Raw genomic sequence first — 20,069 nt, 5'->3', positions numbered from 1 at the left:
TCGTCAGCCACCACCAGCAGTGATGACGGGTCGTTGCTCTCACATCTCACTTCAGTCGAACAGAGAAATGTCAAAAACAACACGATGAGATTAAATCGCTTACAATATGTTGTCATTGAAAGGGTAAACTCTTTACAATTGTGTATTGAATACCAATTCATTCTGATAGAGTTGTTGTTTCGTTTAACCCAACCCATGCGGTGGTGCGTCCACTGTACGATAGCGCGAAGATTTGAGGTTGGTCACGTGGATAAAGATCTTTTGACAAACGGCTTATCTGATCGTCGAGATGTGTTGTGTCCTAGCATCCCCGCCTGATACTTTCCTTGATATTGCATTTGTAGTACCGCAGCGTTCAATACGAGAGTAAGACGGGCCGTGACCGAAGAACGAGTGAGATGACATCAATTGCGAGACGACATTGTTTCAACCTATTATGCCATCAGTGCTACAGGTGACTGACGACAGTCACCATAAAGTAGAAAAGTCTCTGCCTGATGTTGCACAATCCAAAGCTTCGTTAAGGTTGTAAAATGATTATGATTAGGACTTTCAACTGAAAATAACACATTAGGGTTATGATTTTCAAACAAAATAACAGGGTTAGGGCGAAAAAAACGAGGGTTAGGGGTTTTTGGCCCAAACTTCAGGGTTGGGATTCCCAGACAGACGGCAGCGATACATTAATGAGTGAATCCAACCGTAATGTCCTGCAACCGGTCATTTACACCTGCAGCTGGAGCCAACTTCTACCAGTACGCTTGCATCCCCCAATTGTAGATCTACCAGGCCACCATGGACACCCCCTCTCAACCCTCAAAGAAATTTTATCACACATCCACCAATTCTTCGTAACCCTTTACACCGACCAACATCTCCCTGAAGACATTGTACTGTACATTTTTCGGTTCGATTCGTTGTTGGGGGTATTGCACTCATGTTTCCTTAGCCTTGATCTGAAAGCATGACCTTCCTCACAGTGTGGGTATGTAGAACAGAATATTTTGCTTTTGGGAAAATCGTCCTCAATGTCTATTTAAAATAGAATCCATTGGACTTGTATTACCCACGTTTGAACACATCACCTGCACAATACTTACGATGCAAAATCAGGGACCGTAGAAAAACATATAGGCGAAAAATCATGACAGCGGTCGAAAAAAAAAGCAATTTGCCTAAAGCGCTTTCTCCACTGGAGAAAAAGAAATTATCCCCACAAAGGATTACGGCACTCCCACCATCTTTGACTTTGGTTTTGGAATGAGTAAATGTGATCTTTCCTTGTTGCTAATAACCTTTGCTGGAGGCTCATTTACTATCATCAAACCTAGAAAAGGCGCCTTCTACAGTTCATGTGATAGCGTAAATTGTTTCGTCTAGCCTGCCTGCGTTTCGGTCTAGCGTTTGGTCATTAATTCATTCAATATATTCTATTCTGATTTAATTGTATACGAGACTCATGCAATGCTAGTTCTATAGCACTATACTGTTTGGATTCACAAGGCTTAAAAAGAATAAACATATTTGGATTGTTAGGGACAACTGAGAATTTTTTTTCTGGATAAAGTACAAGGGAGCCGGGTCTGCTGACTCGAGGCATATTTGCCTTGACGGACGATAAACTAATGTGAGGCTCACCTTAGGGTCTTTAGCCTTCATCATGTCGTGTTGAAGTGTACGAACAGCGACTCCACGCTTACATTGCATAATTACAAAGGGTTGATCTTCACAACATCAGCACGTACGACTAATATATAAACAATATATTTTCCGTGTAAGCTACAAACAGGTCTCATCAGTGCAGTTCGTGTGACTATCAGACGAATTTGCTGACCGAATATGTTGATGACGGTGATCACCACAAAGTGGAAGTCTTTGCTTGGCCGTTTGGTCAGCAAAGTCGTCTGATAGTCACACCAGCTGCACTGATAAGACCTTCCAGATCGAAACACTGGCCATCTGAATTTCCCGAAACTACCCCAACACGATACCCCTTACGCGTCGACCCTATCCGCTCTACTGAAAACCTCTTTAACCCACATAATTTGGAAGACAAGAAACCGCATCAAACACGACCCCCGCCCTCTGAACAACATCCCTAATCACCTCATCCGATCATTTAAATCCTCTATTGCTTTAAGACTTGCTATCCAACGTCACAAGGAAAACCCCTTTCTCGAAAGCGTCCTGGCCGACGTCAAGAATAATATAACCCAATTTTGGTAACCCTCTCTCCACCCCCCTTTGACAAACAACCAATATTCAATATATTGCTACGTAGTATTCTCTTTTAGTGTGTGTGTATGTGACCCCTTTTTTGTATTTATTTATACACTCTCGTTTTTCTTTGTAATCGTAAATCCCGCTTTTTTTCGCACTTTTCCCTTGCTCTCCTCCATTTCCTTCTTTTCCTATTTGTGCAGTACTTTGTCGTCTGCAAATTTTTTTCTTTTGTACCTGTATTATTCGCCTCTTCCTTTCCTCCATTCTAGTGTGATATTCGTGGTAGCCTTGTGCTCATCCGAATAAAAAAAAAGAAACACTGGCCATCTGTATGTAGCTTACACAATTCAAATTATTGACATTACTTTAATAAAGTCTTCATTGGAAATTCACCACAGTTTAATGGCGATAGAAAAAGATAATTAAATAAAACCGTTTGCAACGTATAACACATACCGTTTTCACTATTGAAACATTTGACAATTTCAGTTTATTCGTGAGGTAACATTGACAATGGAATTGTGACATGGCTGCTGGCAGTTATACTGTGGTATTAAAACACAAACAGATTTGTACGGAAGACCTGCTACGGCAACCAAATGTGACTGGAGGGCCGGGCCACATCGTTGCTATAGACGAAAGTCTGGTGGCCAGAAGAAAAGCAGGTTCGAACGCCCAAGCGCGACCTGTCAGGGAGCAATGGGTTTTTGGGGGGGTAGATCTGACAACCAAGTAAGACCATACATTCACCCTTCTTTGCTTTAAATGTTTCTCCCGTCAGGAACTGTTTCATTGAGTTGGTGGCTCAACGCGACCGGGCTACCCTGGAAGACGTAATTACCAGGAAAATAGCGGCTGGCACCGAAATTTGGTCTGACCAGTGGGCTGCCTACAACAACATATCTCGTATGTTACAAAAAGAAGACCTCTTGTTCAATGCACGTACACACAGTTTTATTTTGCAGACTTGCCCCAGCAATATGTACATCGCACGGTGAACCACTCGTATTTGTTTGTGGCGCCTGACGGGGTTCATACTAATGATATTGAAAGCCTGTGGTGCGATTGCAAAAGAAAATTCAAGCGAATGAATGGAGCTTATAGGGACTTCATTCCTTCGTACATTGATGAGTGGCTTTGGCGACGAAAAAGGGACAAATCTCTTTACTTCGCTGATTTAATTCGTCGCATCGAACCCACGTTACCAAGTGTGGTTCTACATCACATTTGCTCTATGGAGCAACATTAAACTCATCCTTACAGAAGGAAACATAAATACTTAAACTAGTTTTTTTCCGTCAAACATTTACGTATTACATTGCTTTAGGTGCAAGAAAAAGACGAAAAAAATGAACCAGCAGGCAACGGCAATTGACCAAGAAGATGGAGGCAGATAAAAAATCGTACTTTTTAAAAAAAAAATAAATAAATAAATAAAAGTCAAGCATTGCAAAAAATATATATCGTGATTAGTATGAGATGAAGGGTATTTACACAGGAGATGTCGCCGATGTAAAACCGAAAATTAGTCACCAAAAATGATTTTCTGCGATGCAAGGTATTTTAAAAATTTAGTGTAAATCCTAAGCCAGTAGATGTCGCGCAAAACAAAGCCAAAAGGCGTTGCCAAAAAACAACTAATTGCGAAGCCCCATCACTGTATTTCTATGCAAGCAATTTTCTTTATCGGGAAATGCCCTTCTCGAACTTCTGCGTAACAGAGCATAATTGTGTGCAATAATGCAAAGGGTGCCGGGGTTTCGTTGCGCAAATCGTCCTTGTTCTAAACGACACTAGGTGTCGCACAAACACAGTAGGTACTTGAATTTCGGCGGACGGTAAAGTAGAAAGATAGACCTTCCACACGATGCATCAACCGACCCTATGGGGTCTCTACTTTTCACGCTACGACCCATCGAATATGTGGTGCTAAAAGTACACATGGTCGGTTTCGGCCTTTTTGCGTGTATACGAGCGAATCAGCCGGGGGTCTTTGATGGGCTCCCAACTCAAAAGTAAAGGCTGCTGCAAGCTGAAATTTGGTACGCTTTGTCACAAAGGACATGTCTTTCGATCGCTCCAAATTTCGATTCGATAAGTAGTTTGCTTGTGACGTCACAATGTTTCGTAAATCGTCCTTGTTCTAAACGACACTAGGTGTCGCACAATCGAAATATATCTTTAAACTTACCTTTAGTGTAAAGTATAGGATTAGACCTTTCTGATGATGCCACAATGGACACTATTGGACCAGTGGTTTTTGCTCTATGAGCCTGACAATTTGTCGTGGTAAAAATAGTACATGTTGTTTGTTGTGTTTTTTCGTAATAACCACGGTCTACTTTGGCGTGTTTGCTTAAGAAGGCATTTAACAAATCAGTAATAGTCACACAACGCAAGCAGTTTACTTGTGAGAGTTTTGAATTTTCGTCAAACAACATTTTTGTTTTGTGGGTGTTGTACCTTACGGAGTATGCTATTGCAGTTCGTTGACGGGCGTAGCGCGTATAGAGAGGAAAATTTCGAAGTGTTGTAAATTTCGTTACGTCATAGGTGATGACGTCATTTTTGGCATGGTAACTCGTAAGGTGTCATTTAACATTCGTGTGAAGTTTCAGGTTTGTAGTGCTAGGGATAGCTGAGATATTAGGTGTGGTGCTAAAAGTACACCAGACCCCAACCACCAAACAGGCAACACTTTAATTTCCCCTCGATCACGTTCAAAAATACGCGCTGTAGGCGATCACAAGCGATGCGGTGCGTGAACAGAACCAGACAAAAGCACTCAAGCGTGAAGCTCCGTCGTAAAATAAAACAAACAAAGACGCACGCTTCGCTTTGCGTCAGTGTAAACCAGCCTTACATTAACAATTGATACAATTTGAATTGTGACTTGTTCATTTTGACATAGTTGAATAAAGGATTCGTACCGTGTCGGCATTTAGTTTAGAATTGTTTTTTTTTGTTTATGTGTCTACTGTGCGTGTTACTGGATGCTGCTAATTTTGCGATTCAAAATAAAACTGATGCGTTAAAAAAAAGTTCTCCTCAATATGCAAACGCTGACAAAAACATTTGTATAGATCTATTTGACAAATATTTTGAATCACATTGACAACAAACTTCAAATCTTTCATAATTTAGGAAAAACAAATGAGTGCTAAAAATTGCAACAACCAATCAAAATATTTGATATGTAAAGGATTTGGGCAATTACTGTTAAAACAGCGTTGCAAACCAGGTACAACACAAACTGCAGTGCTGCTGTGTTCAGTTGGGTAAAATCGAGATGCTCTATAGAAAAAGTAGGATGTACTCACTTTAAATTATTGCAATCAAAACATTCAAAAACAAAACCGTATAAATCGGAAGAAAATCAGCATTGCTCAGTTTCTGATACCGGTGCGATAGAAATACACACATAAATGGCTGGAAACACTGCACGAATGCGTTACATAGACTTAAGCAAGTTGCTATAGCCGTTACATTCGATGATAGATCAAACAAAAAGTTTTCTTTTGGTAAACGAAAATGAAAGGTAAAACATATTAACAGCAACGCGAGGGAAATAAGCGCATGGAAATACTATTGGCAGGCATATTCACAAAATAAATTAATTTGCAAAGTGTAAAATCAAGGTATATGAAAACATTTACAGTGATCGCAACATGTTGGGAGGAGGTAAAATCATTCAAGTAGGAAAGCAGCTGTACTTGCTACTGGCAAATTCACGATGGCAATTTTGAAACTTGATTTTGGTGGATCAAGGTAGAAATGAAAACAATGACGTCATAAAATGCAATCAATACGAAATCGAGTATGGATTGCTTTAGAAAATTTAACGAGTTTTCAGAATAACAGCGAACTGATTTAAATATTTGTTTCCGTCTCTTATCAAAGCAGTGCACCAGCAAGTACTGTAGGTATAGACCAGACTAACACGGCGCATTGAAGAAATTGATTCAAATAAACAGCAGTGTAAACATGAAATATTATCACAGACTCGATAAAACCAGATAAATCTGTAAGAATTATAAGAATATTTCAATAATGGTCTTAGAAAGTTTAGAAATGCGCTTCTCTCATCACGGCAATCTTCTCGATGTAGTCTTGGTGGCTCGCAAACAACTTCAGAGACTTCTCGATTCGTGTCCACTTCGCGCCTTTCGCTTCGTAGCCAGGCTGTCGAAAACGAATAACTAATTTTAGTTAGCCACCAAGGATAGAATGTTACGAATGATTGTAGAAAAAGATAAATTGTCAAATTGATGATGAAAAGCTAAATGTCTGAGGGTTCCTGTATTAGTAGATTAAACAAGGGCCTCCAAAACTTGGATCGCACGACGAATTTTGTGGGTTTTAAAGAGTACACGCAGAACGGCAGATTTTACCAACCCTGCCCAGAAAATCTTTTTTGTAAAATGACCTATACATTGATCATTAAAAATGTACTGCTCTTCTGGCATAAACGTACTGTATTTTACGACGTTTCGTCTGCCATGCGGCGAGACTTCATCAGCGTGTTTCAGTGTGATTCAATTGTTGCGTTATACCTGATGAAGTCTCGCCCCATGGCAGACGAAACGTCGTAAAATACAGTACGTTTATGCCAGAAGAGCAGTACATTTTTAATTGCAATATGCCTGGCAGCAACAGGAATTTCATATACACTGATCGTAGTTAATACGGTTGGATAAACATTGAAAATGTAAGAGATACTCACAGACACAACCAGGTTGCCGAGCACTTCGCCACTGTCGTCATGGAAATTCATGGCGACTGATTCAATCCAGCTGTTGTCCGTGTTGCGATGGTCGTCTGCGTAACCTCGGAACACCTGAGGTGGATAGTGACGTCACAGTTAAAGCTGTCAAAACAAAATGTTATATTTATTCTCGCCTCAGTGCCATTTTCTTTCAGAAACTGTTTTAGTTTCTCCATTTTCTGCTCCAGTTTTTCGGGTTCCATGTCAGGATTTCCACATTTAACTTCCTCCTCAAACTCGCGTATTAAAGTGTTATTCACTTTCTCTCCAGGGTCGACCATTCCCTGGTGAAAACAACGTTCAACATTTTAGCTTTTTTCAACGCAACATTCATAGATTGAACATCAGTGCAGCAATTGGGGCCAGGACACAACAAACAGTTGGTTTAAACCGATAATGTAAATTAGACGAGGCTAAACAAGTAAAACAAAACAGAGTATATCCAACACACTTACCCCGGGTATCGCCCAATCTCCAGTGTCTTCACGTTTAATGGCGATGAATTCCAAGACTCGTTTTCCTTCAATTTCCAGATCGTTACCATCGTCACCCTTCAACCATCGAGTTACTATGGGGTCAGCAGCGTGATTGGGTCCGTACCTTCCAAGCAGACCACGGCCCCATATGCCAGTGCGACCCATGGGATTTCTGCATTGAGAGCGTTAGTTACTTTCGTAGAATTATTTTACCTAGACTACACCTTTATTGTGGTTCTAAATTGAACTAATAAAATGCTTAAAAAGGTGAGATAAACGAAACATGATATCTTGCGTCTACAATTCAGTTAGTGCGCATGCGGCGTCACCAGATCCAGCTTGAACCGTGTTTCAAACACAATAATAAAATGTCTCGCGTCAATGGCTCCGAAAACAAGGGAACTCTTTGAAGCAAAATATTTTGGTCAAACAGCAAAAATAAAAAAATTAAACCTTGGTAGACCGTCGACAATCAAATATTTGCCCATGTGACTTCGTCTGTCCACTTTGTAGTGAGAATCGTATGCGTTGAACTGTGGAAGCTTCTTTACTACACTGCCCTCCAGTGGTGGATCAGCCCAGATTGGAGTTTTCGCAACTACCTCAGCCGTATAAAATACAGGTTCGTACAACGCCATTGAGATCTGTAAAAATAGTTTCTATGGAGAAACTACAGAGAACCACAACTTCATTAATAAGTGTTGCTTTGCACTTTGTACCACAAATTGTAAAATCCCACTCCCTGGCTATAGTTTACGAGGTTAATTCAGCGTTACTTAACCAGATGCACTGGTTAAGTAAAGACCTTATAGGTCGAAACAGTGTGCTCTATACTTTCAGCTAAATTGTTTGCATGGTGTAAAACTTTTTGATGAAAATGTTCGCTACCAAACATTGAGTCAGTATCAGTATATTTGCATATTGCCCTACGTGATAACGTGAAATGCCTAATATAGCATTTTCTTACAGGATCCACTTCAAGAAACATCTAAGTGAAAGGGAATTTAAATTTACACACATGAATAATAATATTTGACGGAACACATAAAAATACTTTCTTTAAAGACAGGATCGGCCTGGTATGCTCAAACGAAATTCATGTTTAGCCGCAGAGTTACATATGGAATATTTTACAGAATGAACGTTTAAGTATATGACGTGATAGCTGTCCGTGATATTTAATATACTTTCTTACCGTCCACGATACCAAGACCCCAGGAACAGGAAACCGAACAACGTTGCTTTGTGGATATGGACTCGTCAGCGCCTTCACATGGACTGTGAAAACCAGACAAATGTACGCGATTTTGTTAAGGTCAGAAATGTGACAAAAGTTCAGTATATTCAAGATCAGATTTCCTGTATATTTTTGTAAAATTCGACAAGAAACTCGAAAGTCAACCATTGACTACAACTTCGTATAACAATTATACACAGATTTGAGCATGTTATGTAACTGAATTGCTGCTTTTGAATTGGCAAAAACTTTATTCAAGTTTCAAAATATTACTTTTGATTGTTCTTCCCTAAAAATCAGGTTCTCAGAAAATGTAGAAACCGAAACGAAAAAACTCGATCCTACCATTTTGTTCTAGATTTTTTGGCACTGTATTGTTGTCTTGCATCGCCTGCATAATCCACTGCAGAGACTCGCTCACTTGTGCCTGGTTCGCTTCCAGTTTCTTTACGCGTTTACTGATTTTCTTCTGACGGGAGAAATGTTCGACAAATCCCTCGATCGAACTCACCACATTATCCAACCTGTGGACACGTAAAGTCTTTATAGTTTTATAGTGAATTAAATATGAGATAAAACTTCCAAATTCTCAGAAAAATGTTCACTTTAGGTAGCACCAGTTGTCCTCCACAGTTTAATTTGTCAATTCTGTTTTGTTTAAAATATGTACCCGTATTTTAAGGTCATTGACTGGGGATTGCGAAGAAAAACGTGTGAATAAGTAACACGTATCTGTTCAGATACTTCGCTGGAGGGCTTTGATGTACGCCAAACAGGCCCGGTATTTTAAACAAAATCGCACAGGTAAAGTACTAAATATATGCGTAGATGGTTACTGAACGTTTTCTGTGAAATACTGATAGTTATAAAAAATACAAAGTTGTTTTAATCACACAACGGTTTCATCAAGCTGAGAGCGGGAATGCGAGGCACTCACCGATCATTCATTCCTTGTATCCGGGTCGGCAGGGCAAGCGCCTCTTCCGCTCTCTTTTCGGACACATAAGTGTCAGTGTTCCATTGTTCGAATTTACTCAGATCATGGTCGTCTAGCTCCGGGTCATCAGGCTTCTCTGGATCTTAAAAAATGGGTCGATGGTTTCGGTTTAGAGATATAGAAATAATAAGCTCCCATTTGAGACGTATTAACATAAAAAAAATAAAAAAATGTTCAAGTATTATCAAATATAATCAATCTTCATGTTATGACGGACATTATTTAACAATCGTTTATCCTTCAGTTCGTCACATACATGACAGGTTGTAATGATGTTACATCACCTGAAGGTCACTTGCGCCTCTAGTGCTCATTCGCGATTTTATTATCTATGTAGTTACTACAAACAGTTCTAAAACATTTAAAACCTGAACCAGCGTTTCATGGTTTTGCATCACCTGTGCTTAATAGCGCCACCATATTATTAAGGTTCGTTTTTAGTTCAACAAGTGTCTGAATGACTGTCGTGTTGTCTTGGGTAGAAACGAATGATCTCTCTATTGTTTGCGTAGTTTTTATATGAAGCCCCCTACCCTGCGATTTAAGGCAGGTGTGGCGAAACGCACAGCACTAACTCGCACTTTATTTTCACATCGTTTTTCTATGTTCGCCACGTCCCGTGACGCTCCATTGATTTCCGTGTAAACCGTTTAATTGGCCGGTCAAAGAGGTGCTTTCGGTACGACCCGGGTAGTTTTGAGATGGGCGTGGTGCTGTACGGGTGGTGATCACCGAACGAGAAGAGTATCCATGGTTGTATAGGTTTTCACTGAGTGTATGCGCGTTTTTGCATTGTTTTAGCCCGTTTAAATAGAAGCCCATTCAGCGAACCAGCGTGAGAGACTTTGGTTTTAGTGGTGAGCCGTTACTGCAGTGTCCGGGCCGAAGTAGGAAATCATTCCGTGACACAGGTCTTAAACGAGAAATAGAGGAATAAATGTTAGAATGATGAAGTAATACAATTTACCCATAGGATGGACAGTTGGACTGTTTACTAAAAGTGATACATGGCCAGAAGTTAACTTTCTTATTTTGCATGTTTCTTAGTTACGTTTAGGCAGACGTTCAACCTATACTGGATAGCAGCATCAAAGGTACTAAAAACTTCGGTTCTTACCTGGAATAATGGCGTTTAACCAGACACCACAAGTGAAACTTACCGTGTGTTTTTTCCGGGGATTGCTTGTTAAATACGTTCTTTACAACCTCCATGGCATACCAAACAACACTGAACGGAGCTGGCAAAGGTGGTCGAGTTAGATATTCTTCGATTAATTCGTATCGCTGATACTTCCAAATAAACTCGGTGTTTTCTTCAAGCTTGGTGAATGTGTAGCTGAAGCAACACCCATGTATTTTTAGCAATCTTGTCAAGCAAATGTTTTTCAATAGGCATAAAAAGCCCTAATATAGTGGATTATCTGAAGCTATGTTATGGTGTCAAATCTTCAAATATTATACCTGAACATGGCGATAAGAAGGTTGAGAAGTAGGATGTTGGCTAGCAACATGTAGAAGGCTGAAATCACTGGAACCACTTCTTGATGCTCTGGGCAACGCTGGTAACCGGCGTTAAGTAAAGTCTGGTTGTTCGTACATTCGAACGCAGAAGAAGCTTTGAATGAAACAAAGAAAGAGGCTTAAAATAAAAACTTGGTTGAAGATTTAAACAGAAAAGTGCACGAAAAAGATAAAATATCTTAGGATGTAAAACAATTCACATGTTTTTGGAAACACTTGCTTGTATATATTTGATTGCTTCGAAATGGCCAATTGGTTTTGTCAATCTGGTACTACGTAATAAAATGGTGCTAATTTTTGTCACTGCACTGTGTGTTGCGTTTATGGTTATCCTTGTGGTTGCAATAAGTAAATGAAAAAGCAGATTTGATTTTCAAGTGCTAAGTCAACATACACTCACCCGGGTCGTAGTTTATTTCGTCGAGGAAAAGCTCGCCGTATATTTGCCAGTAAGGTTTGTAGAAGATACCGTAGATCGCCGTTCCAATTCTTGTCTCGTTCGGGTAAAGCATTCCCTGGCTTGTCACCCCGTATGCGAATAGAAAGATGGCCACGATGAACACAAAGAACCAGAGATCTTTCAACTTTAACGAAAAAAAAACAGATCTAACATGGACAGAAACATTATAGCACAAAATCTTATGTACTACAGGGCAGTGGCTGGCAAACCGTTCGGTTTCGGAGCCACAAGATCTTCCATCCATGCATTTTGGCTTTATTAGTAAAGTCATGTTCATTAGGTAACAAAACAAAATATCGTAATTCAATAATCAACAATTAAAATGTTCGGTTGAAGCAATTTGGTCTGTCACGTTTTACCCAGAAAACAAGTATATCTATCCTTACCATATTGCCGACCATGACAACTTTCGGTCCGATTGTTTGACTCAAAGTGAAAACATGCAGCAACCGAATGCAGTAAACAATAAAGGAAAGAGACAGGATTATTCGCGAGGGATTCAAGTCAGGGTGAAACCTGAAAAACGATTGTTTCGTGGTCATTCTTGAGGTTGCTTACAACGAACTGATGCTTTTGTTACAAACCTTAAACCGAAACCAATCAAAAAAAGCAGTAAAGCAAGGGTATCAATTTTGTTCCAGTGATCAGTGAACCAAAACCGAACGCTGTGTTCCAAGTTCTTGTTCTTCTGTCTAACAATCTAAAATAAACGTAAACCAAGTAACATTAATCCAAATTTAATTTTCCATTGTTTTTGTCCAAAAACGAACCGCGTATATCTCGTCCAAGGAGAGGATCAGAGCCCAAACAACCAACAACCACTCTGGTATAGATGGCGCCTCCAGTGTCGAAAGTGTGCCCGTGTAGGGATAGAAGTTGAAGAGTAAAATGTAACTGAACAGTACCAGGAACAACTGAAACAAACATTGAAAAATGATTACTTATTAATATCAGCGAATTTAATTATCTTGATTTGGCACTCTTTTAAAATAGACTGACTTTTGTATTCAAAAATGCACACTAGCATTCGCGACTACTCTCGCTTCATCAGGTGTAAATAAACACAATGCGATACAACAAGCAGGCGCAAGACGGTCAAAGAAAAAAGGCACTGTGAAAAGATAAGCTGTCGTTAGTTGGTGTCGTCGTGTTGCGGCATCGTCGTGATGATAATGACTCATGAACCCCAAATCTCTGTTGAGCCCATCTTTGATGGCGTTGCAGCGGTTAATGTGGTGTTATTCGGCCGTTTCCCTTGCTAGTCTTAATTTCCCTTTGACTTTTTGCAAGACCATTACCCGTGTGTCGTTTACGCTATGATTGGGCTCGTTGAAGTGTGCTCCCACTGGCCTTTCAGCGTTATTGTGACGGACATCGTTCTTGTGGCCATTCATTCTCTTTCGCAGAGTTTGCCCTGTCTGTCCAATGTACAGAGCGTGTGGGCAGCGTGCACATGTTATTTCGTACACCACGTTCGTTGATTTGCAACTGAATGATCCCTTTTGTGCAAATTTGTTGCTTTTATTACTAGTGGTAATGTGGTTCGCCGGGTTAATCAATTTGCACGCAGTGCACCTGGTTCTTGCGCAAGGACGAGTTCCCAACTGTTGTTTGGTTGCAGTCAGTTTCGAGGTAGTTAAAAGTTTCTTAAGATTAGGGGGTTGCCGATAGGCTTTTTAAAGAGTGCCAAATCAAGAGAATTAAGTTCGTAGACATATAAAGACAGATACGTCACGTTTAATAATTTATTAATATCAGTTACGTCATGATTTTAAAAAGAGTTACACAATAAGACCTGTTGATTATTGGCCTAATTACTTATATTACAAAGTCAATTGACAAGAAACTATGGACACAATTTTATGATAAACTCACCAGGTGAAAAATAACGTTAACAACGTATTTGGTGATCGGTGCTTCATAAAATACTCGAAATTTAGACTTCGGCGCATTTTTTGCATTTCCACTTCCACCACTTTCATCGTCTGGATTAAAAATCGGTAAGATTATTTTTATGTCTTATTTGTCGATAAATCAATGACGAACTTTTATTTTGCTTCGGTTCTACATCGGCAACTTCATCCGTTTCAGAGAAATCGATCCAATAAAGAGGGAAAATGAATACAACTGCCAACAAAAGGTGTATGTAACCTTTCCATTCGTTGAAATCCATGTTATTTTTCCACAAACTATTGAGGTAATTTTGTACAGCCGGGTGCGCCACTACATCCTGTACAAAACAACAAGCAGTTTTGAACATACAGGACGAAACAAGTTTAGAAACCATATTCCTGTCAATGCCTAGTTAAGTTAATGATTGAGGGTGGCTAGAAGCCGCGGTAAGGTTCTAGTTACAATTTAACACAATTTCAGTAATAATTAACTCACTCTGCTGGAGGCGTCCACTGCCATCTGCATGCAGTCAAGTCCTCCCCACTTTTTGTCATGTTTTCTGGTCAAAAGTTTCTTCGTCTTCTTAGGGTCGTCCTTCATGCACTGGGTGAGAATATGCTGAGTGATTGACGCGTATTCCTCCGCGTGTTCGTTTAGACTGTCGCGCTGAAGTCAAACGACAAATTAGATGCTGATTGCAAGTGTTGAAATGCACAAAAAATAATCTGACATTTCCATTGTACTTTTGCGAGAAAAAGTTTGTAATGGGGCCTTTGTAGGTAAAGCACACGAGGTAGGTTTTACTGTCCACTGTTAAAATAACAGTGTGTAGTGTAGTGGTCTTATTACACTTTGACAAGTTTCGACTGAAGGTAAAATAGTTTTAGTTTTTTCGAATAAGAGAGATTTAATCACAGAAAATAGTCTCCTTGATTTCCTGTGACTAAATACCACTAGGAAAAGGCCAACCCCCTCTTTTGGTATCCAACATTTTCTGTTGCAAAACGGTAGTATACACTTTACAGTTAATATAATGAATATAATGACTGTTATCTTCTTACAGACGACTTTGCGCAATTCATCTGTGATATCTGTTTGAGCATTGCTGTTGCAGCGACGGCGGCCGGCAGTTGGTCAGTCATAGATTCCCAAATAACGCGAGCTAATTCCTTTCTGTTCATTATCACCGACCACTGGAAGATTTCTCTCAGCGGGTCAACTGGCTTATTCTCCTATAATATCAGTGTATCTACCTATGGTTGTCAGGTTGTGTATAATCAATGGGAATATTCAAATCAAAAATTGCCTTGAACACATTACACCAATTGCATTTCACTTTAACAAATATTATGCAAAATTACATGTATGCGAAAGCACAGAATAACACAAGGAATAAATTAGGGATACTGCAACTGTGGCAAATATCCAAGAAATTTGTTGCCTACCTTAGTTTGGTATTGTTTACATGAGGGCCCAAGCAACTTTTTCATCACGCTACGCAGAAAAATAAAATATTACTTTATTCATAAACATATACCATATGTACCTTGCTAGTGCATTTCTGTCAAAGTTTTTCAGCTCATTTGATTGAGATTTCCTTTTTAGCATTTCTTTGCAATATGTTGGTGTATTAGTGATGTTTTTATAAAGATCTATGACCGAATCCCATAACATGTAGGTTTTCAAATCCAAGCCATAATCCAAAAAAACTTGCACAAATTTTGCATTATCCTGAAAAACAACACTGTATTTATCAACAGTTAAACAAAAAATAGATATCGAATTTATCTACTTCAAGGTTAGGCCATGTACAGTCAATAATATTGACAAACGTGGAAAATGATGTATTATCTTAAAAAATAGAACAATTTTTCTGGTTTGAATTTAAATGATTCATGCAAAAAGAGTATTTTGAATGCTAAATTACTACTAAAATCTTATGTTGTACAGCATTTTACTTTCTTAATAGCCTCCAAAAATAACTTCAAAAGCGCATCCTGGCTGATATTGCAATCATCAGTAAGAATGTGTGAACTTGCGATGTCACTTCTGTTCCAAGCAAGAGCCAACTCTAGTTGTCGTTCTGTTTTTTCTTCACTTTTTTGTGTGTCAGCTGCCAGGTACAATATAAATATGTGTAATAGAGGAATTCATTTTTGTTGTACGTACAAGAAGGCCAGTACATCTTTGTACATTAAAAATGTCCAATTAATGGTAAGTAACTTGGAAAACTTCCAAACATCACTAAAATTCAAGTGGTTTTATTTTAAAAGTTCTAGAAATTCTTTGCAGAAAGTATTTAGTGAAGATGGTTCAGTACAAAATAGTCTGTTAAATCAGTTGCAAAAAGTAATAAAATCACATTCAAACAAAGAGAAGCCATTGTTAACTGCTGTTGTTTACCAAGTAAACACAGCTTTTCAAAAGCACATACAATATTCCCAACCACTTGATGTTATTTATTAATGAAATAACAGCATGGGGTCAGATTTCTCAACAGATTTCCTTTTATGACTAAAGGAAAAAAACTACACAGTGTACAAAGTATTAATATAATCGCACCTAACGACTTGAGTATGGCAACATCAAGTTCTTGTACACTGTCTGGTGTATCAAGTTGAAAGACAGTAATTAACTTCTTTTTCTTCACACATTCTTCAGCCATGTTTGTCCACTTTGACAGATCATCACTTGTTTCCCATTTCATCATATTCTCTATCAATAAAATATCAACTAGCAAAAAAACCTGTGTATGTGTTTTTATGACTTTTGTAAAACCATTGTTCCAAACAAAATATCTTTATATTATCTTCCAATATAGTCAACTTTTTCTCATTTTTGAAGTGCACTGAACAAAGTACTCATGTAAAATATTTTTCACATTACAGATTAACATTGACATGTATTTCCAGGTTGGTTAGTATTTACATAATAAGGATAAATTTAGTTTAATTTTTGAGTTATTTAACACATAGGAGCCTGAAATGTTAGATGTAAGTACATTCAATGCATGTTTTACAACTATGTGGCAAAAGTGTGAGAAAAAATCAAAGCACTATGCAGTCATTTAGATTAACACCTTGCAAAAGTTCTGCTATTAGTTTCTGATTCACTTTTGCTTCTGTTTGTCTGGTGCATAGCGTTGCTAAAATATTTGCCCATTGTCCAGAACCTCCAACCACCACTACAGGAGTTCCTGCCTCCAAAGCTTCATAAACAGTCTGAAAGACACAATATGAAATATATATAGATTAGGTGTTTCGGTAACAATAACACTATTTGCATACTTTTAATGATCCCTCACCACCTTGTACAAGTACACAACTTATGAGAGTTTTCCTTCTTTCGTGCTCAACATTTTTGGCTGAAAAAAGAGGTTTCATCATATACCATTATTACCACAACAAATAAACCAAACCTATGTGTTTTTCAAAATTAGCACGGAATGTTATTTCCCTGCCATATTTCCCTACTGAACCATCATCAACCAAAATAAAGTGGGAGTGATTCTTGTTTAGAACAGAATTTTTGTTCTGGTTGTTTACATCTTTTGGGTTTTTTATATCATCCTTTTGGTTCTTTACGCCCTCCTTTTGGTTCTTTATGTCATCCTTTTGGTTCTTTACGTCATCTTTTTGGTTCTTTATGTCATCCTTTTGGTTCTTTATGTCATCTTTTTGGTTCTTTGCGTCATCCCTTTGGTTGTTTACATCATCTTTTGGGTTGTTTGCATCATGCTGCATATTTATACATAGGGTTTATTATTTTGAGCATTTGTTTCTGGTGTATGCTATTTTTACCTTCTTTTCTTTGACTAATTTTTGTCGCTCATGAATCACTCCCCATGTAGCTATTCCAATTGTAACAACCTTTAGAACAATTCAACAAGTATCACAAAAAATATACACGGATTTTGGTTAAATCAAGTTCATTGTACTGTAAGGGTACACAATTTACAATTCTCACTTTTTCTGCTTCTTTTCTGGACTTTACTGCAGAGTATTCCTGCACTGCTTTTCCTACATGTTTCATTACACCATAGTTTGTCCCACCAGTAACAATCCATGCTCCTATTTAAAGGCATTACCTTTATGCATTCCAATATATCAATGTTTCAAAAGACCTACACCACACACCTGTCCCCACAGCTATATTAATTAAACTTTTCCGAAAAATTCTGGAAAGTCTTGGCTTCATTTTGAAATTTTTTGCACCACCGGTAACAGAAACAATGAGATTTGGTGGCTTTATTTTCCATTCGTGTATAAGGTGGTCATACACTTTGCTAACATTAATATCCTTCTGCACTTTAATAAGCTGATAAAAAAATATTAAGAAAACCATTGAAGATCCAATAAATAGAAAATACAACAAATTAAATGACAGCATGGTTTGGTTTCTATGGCAGTGTAACATAAAAGTATCCAAAAAAAATTAAACAACAAAAAAATTTTACATTTATACCTTTGCCTTCTTGAGGTCATTTTTTGCTCCAACGAATTCAAATTCCACACAATGGTCAAATTCTTCTTCAAAATTTGCTTTAAATGACATTTGTTTAAACATTGCACGTATGCACATTGATTACTTTATTGCTTACCTGTGGTGAAACTTGTGGTGCATGCAGTATTATCTTCACCATGTAGTTTAGTTCTGATCACTGATGGACTTACACGATTTTTTCCAGACATACTGCAATGAAACCACAAAAAGACTTTTTGGGTCTAGTGTACTATTGTACGTACCTATCTTCTAAAAATCGGGGAACCCCCAAATTACGTCACAATGAAGGTGGGGTCAAGTTATGACGTCACACCAAAAATTACGTCACTGTGACGTCACTAACCGAAGATATGCAACGACGAAGTTTCTCGCCCACACACACATACGCGGTTCTCCTGCAGGCACATGAAGGTCGGCAAAAGGCACAACAGCAACGAAGAAATACATTTTTACGCTTCATTGATTACATAATGAAACAAACCTGTGAGAAACTTGAAATTGGGTACGATCAACCACAAGGGTGCGTAAACCAACATATGAAAAAATGAAAGTCGTGGTTAAGGCGCTTTAGCGCCGTTGGCGGTAAACAAGTCCCAAAGTATACATCCATACGTACCAATAAAGGAGACGTCACACAAACTTTAAATTTGGTACAGACAACCACAAGGGTGACTACACCAACATACTAAAAAGTTAACTCGATACCACTTAATTGACCCTTTGTTTATTGACGACAAATATTTGTTTGTGACGTAACAATTACATTTAAAGTCGATTTTAATCCGTTCTCGAATATTATAAATAAGAGCTCCTCCTTGACAATCGAGCCCATTTTCAACGAAATCCAACCAGTATTTCCTTCAGAAATCATCAAAACGTCAACCAAAGTCGACGCGCTTTGGCGCCGTTGGCGGTAATAAGGTTCCATAGTGTACAATTGTACGTAACCATGAAGGAGACATCGTACAAACTTGAAATTTGGTACAGACAACCACAAGGGTGTCTACACCAACATAGTAAAATCTTAACCCGATACCACTTTATTAACCCTCTCTTAATCGACGACAAACTAGTGTTTATGACGTAACAAACATATTTTAGGTCTATTTTGATCGGTTGTCGAATATGTAAAAGAAGAGCCCCTTCTTGACAATCGAGCCCATTCTCAACAAAAACCAACCAGTATTTTTCTCAAAAATTATCTAAACGTCAACCGAAGTCGACGCGCTTTGGCGCCGTTGGCGGCAAAAAGATCCCATAGTGTACAATTGTACGTAACCATGAAGGAGACATTGTACAAACTTGAAATTTGGTACAGACAACCACAAGGGAGTCTACACCGACATACTAAAAAATAAACCGGATACCACCTAATTAACCCTCTCTTAATCGACGACAAACTATTGTTTATGACGTAACAATTACATTTTAAATCTATTTTAATCGATTGTCAAATATTTTGAAAACGAGCCCCTCCTTGACAAGGAAGCCCATTCTCAACAAAAACCAACAAGTATTTCTCTCAAAAATCATCTAAACGTCAACCGAAGTCGACGCGCATTAGCGCCGAAACGACAAGACTTAAACAAAAACTGTTTTCACAGGTCATCTCCGTCTGCATTGTAGTTAACTTGTTGAAAATTTCAAGTCATTTGAAGGCAGATACAGCAAATGACAGCCGTGCATCAACTTTTTGCAGAGGGCACGACCAACGCGCCTTCCGCGCGCAAAATGCGCTACGATGGTAACTGTGTGTTTCAATATTTGAAAAACGACAAGACTTAAACAAAAACTGTTTTGACAGGTCATCTCCGTCTGCATTGTAGTTAACTTGTTGAAAATTTCAAGTCATTTGAAGGCAGATACAGCAAATGACAGCCGTGCATCAAATTTTTGCAGAGGGCACGGCCAACGCGCCTTCCGCGCGCAAAATGCGCTACGATGGTAACTGTGTGTTTCAATATTTGAAAAACGACAAGACTTAAACAAAAACT

General features: G+C 38.6%; 2 protein-coding genes across 2 annotated transcripts; one reads left to right on the top strand and one right to left on the bottom strand.

Annotated features, from left to right (window-relative positions):
- Positions 1-2,749: 2,749 nt before the first annotated feature.
- LOC145890203 (uncharacterized) lies at positions 2,750-3,620 on the top strand. The gene is made up of 4 exons (XM_082981231.1): positions 2,750-2,955; positions 3,005-3,129; positions 3,189-3,423; positions 3,551-3,620. Exons 1-4 carry the CDS (start codon positions 2,750-2,752, stop codon positions 3,618-3,620), a joined length of 636 nt encoding a protein of 211 aa, XP_082837357.1.
- A 1,683-nt stretch (positions 3,621-5,303) lies between these two features.
- On the bottom strand, positions 5,304-18,459 carry LOC145889670 (transient receptor potential cation channel subfamily M member-like 2). The gene is made up of 31 exons (XM_082980664.1): positions 18,419-18,459; positions 18,173-18,264; positions 18,037-18,113; positions 17,709-17,889; positions 17,539-17,642; positions 17,373-17,441; positions 16,991-17,309; positions 16,860-16,936; positions 16,652-16,793; positions 16,135-16,287; positions 15,531-15,685; positions 15,119-15,303; positions 15,018-15,066; positions 14,634-14,804; positions 14,068-14,238; positions 13,726-13,909; positions 13,555-13,664; positions 12,450-12,593; positions 12,264-12,379; positions 12,066-12,195; positions 11,620-11,803; positions 11,160-11,313; positions 10,859-11,034; positions 9,639-9,780; positions 9,047-9,225; positions 8,660-8,742; positions 7,918-8,108; positions 7,444-7,636; positions 7,123-7,272; positions 6,947-7,060; positions 5,304-6,405 (listed from the first exon to the last, which is right to left on the bottom strand). Exons 1-31 carry the CDS (start codon positions 18,457-18,459, stop codon positions 6,289-6,291), a joined length of 4,353 nt encoding a protein of 1,450 aa, XP_082836790.1. The 3' UTR covers positions 5,304-6,288.
- Positions 18,460-20,069: the final 1,610 nt, after the last annotated feature.

The sequence above is a fragment of the Ascidia mentula genome, chromosome 2 (genome assembly GCF_947561715.1).
Source record: "Ascidia mentula chromosome 2, kaAscMent1.1, whole genome shotgun sequence".
NCBI lineage: Eukaryota > Metazoa > Chordata > Ascidiacea > Phlebobranchia > Ascidiidae > Ascidia > Ascidia mentula.
The sequence above is the reverse complement of the archived record's forward strand: the minus strand, read 5'-3'. Positions and strand labels throughout refer to the sequence as shown.

Coding starts and splice junctions, on each gene's coding strand:
- LOC145890203 (XM_082981231.1), top strand. CDS start 2,750: ATGGCTGCTGGCAGTTATACTGTGGTATTAAAACACAAACAGATTTGT. Junction 2,956..3,004: donor GGGGTAGATCTGACAACCAA/GTAAGACCATAC, acceptor TTCTCCCGTCAG/GAACTGTTTCATTGAGTTGG. Junction 3,130..3,188: donor TGCCTACAACAACATATCTC/GTATGTTACAAA, acceptor TTTATTTTGCAG/ACTTGCCCCAGCAATATGTA.
- LOC145889670 (XM_082980664.1), bottom strand. CDS start 18,459: ATGTGTGTGTGGGCGAGAAACTTCGTCGTTGCATATCTTCG. Junction 14,805..15,017: donor GTAAACAATACCAAACTAAG/GTAGGCAACAAA, acceptor CTGATATTATAG/GAGAATAAGCCAGTTGACCC. Junction 11,035..11,159: donor CTTCTTATCGCCATGTTCAG/GTATAATATTTG, acceptor GTGTTGCTTCAG/CTACACATTCACCAAGCTTG.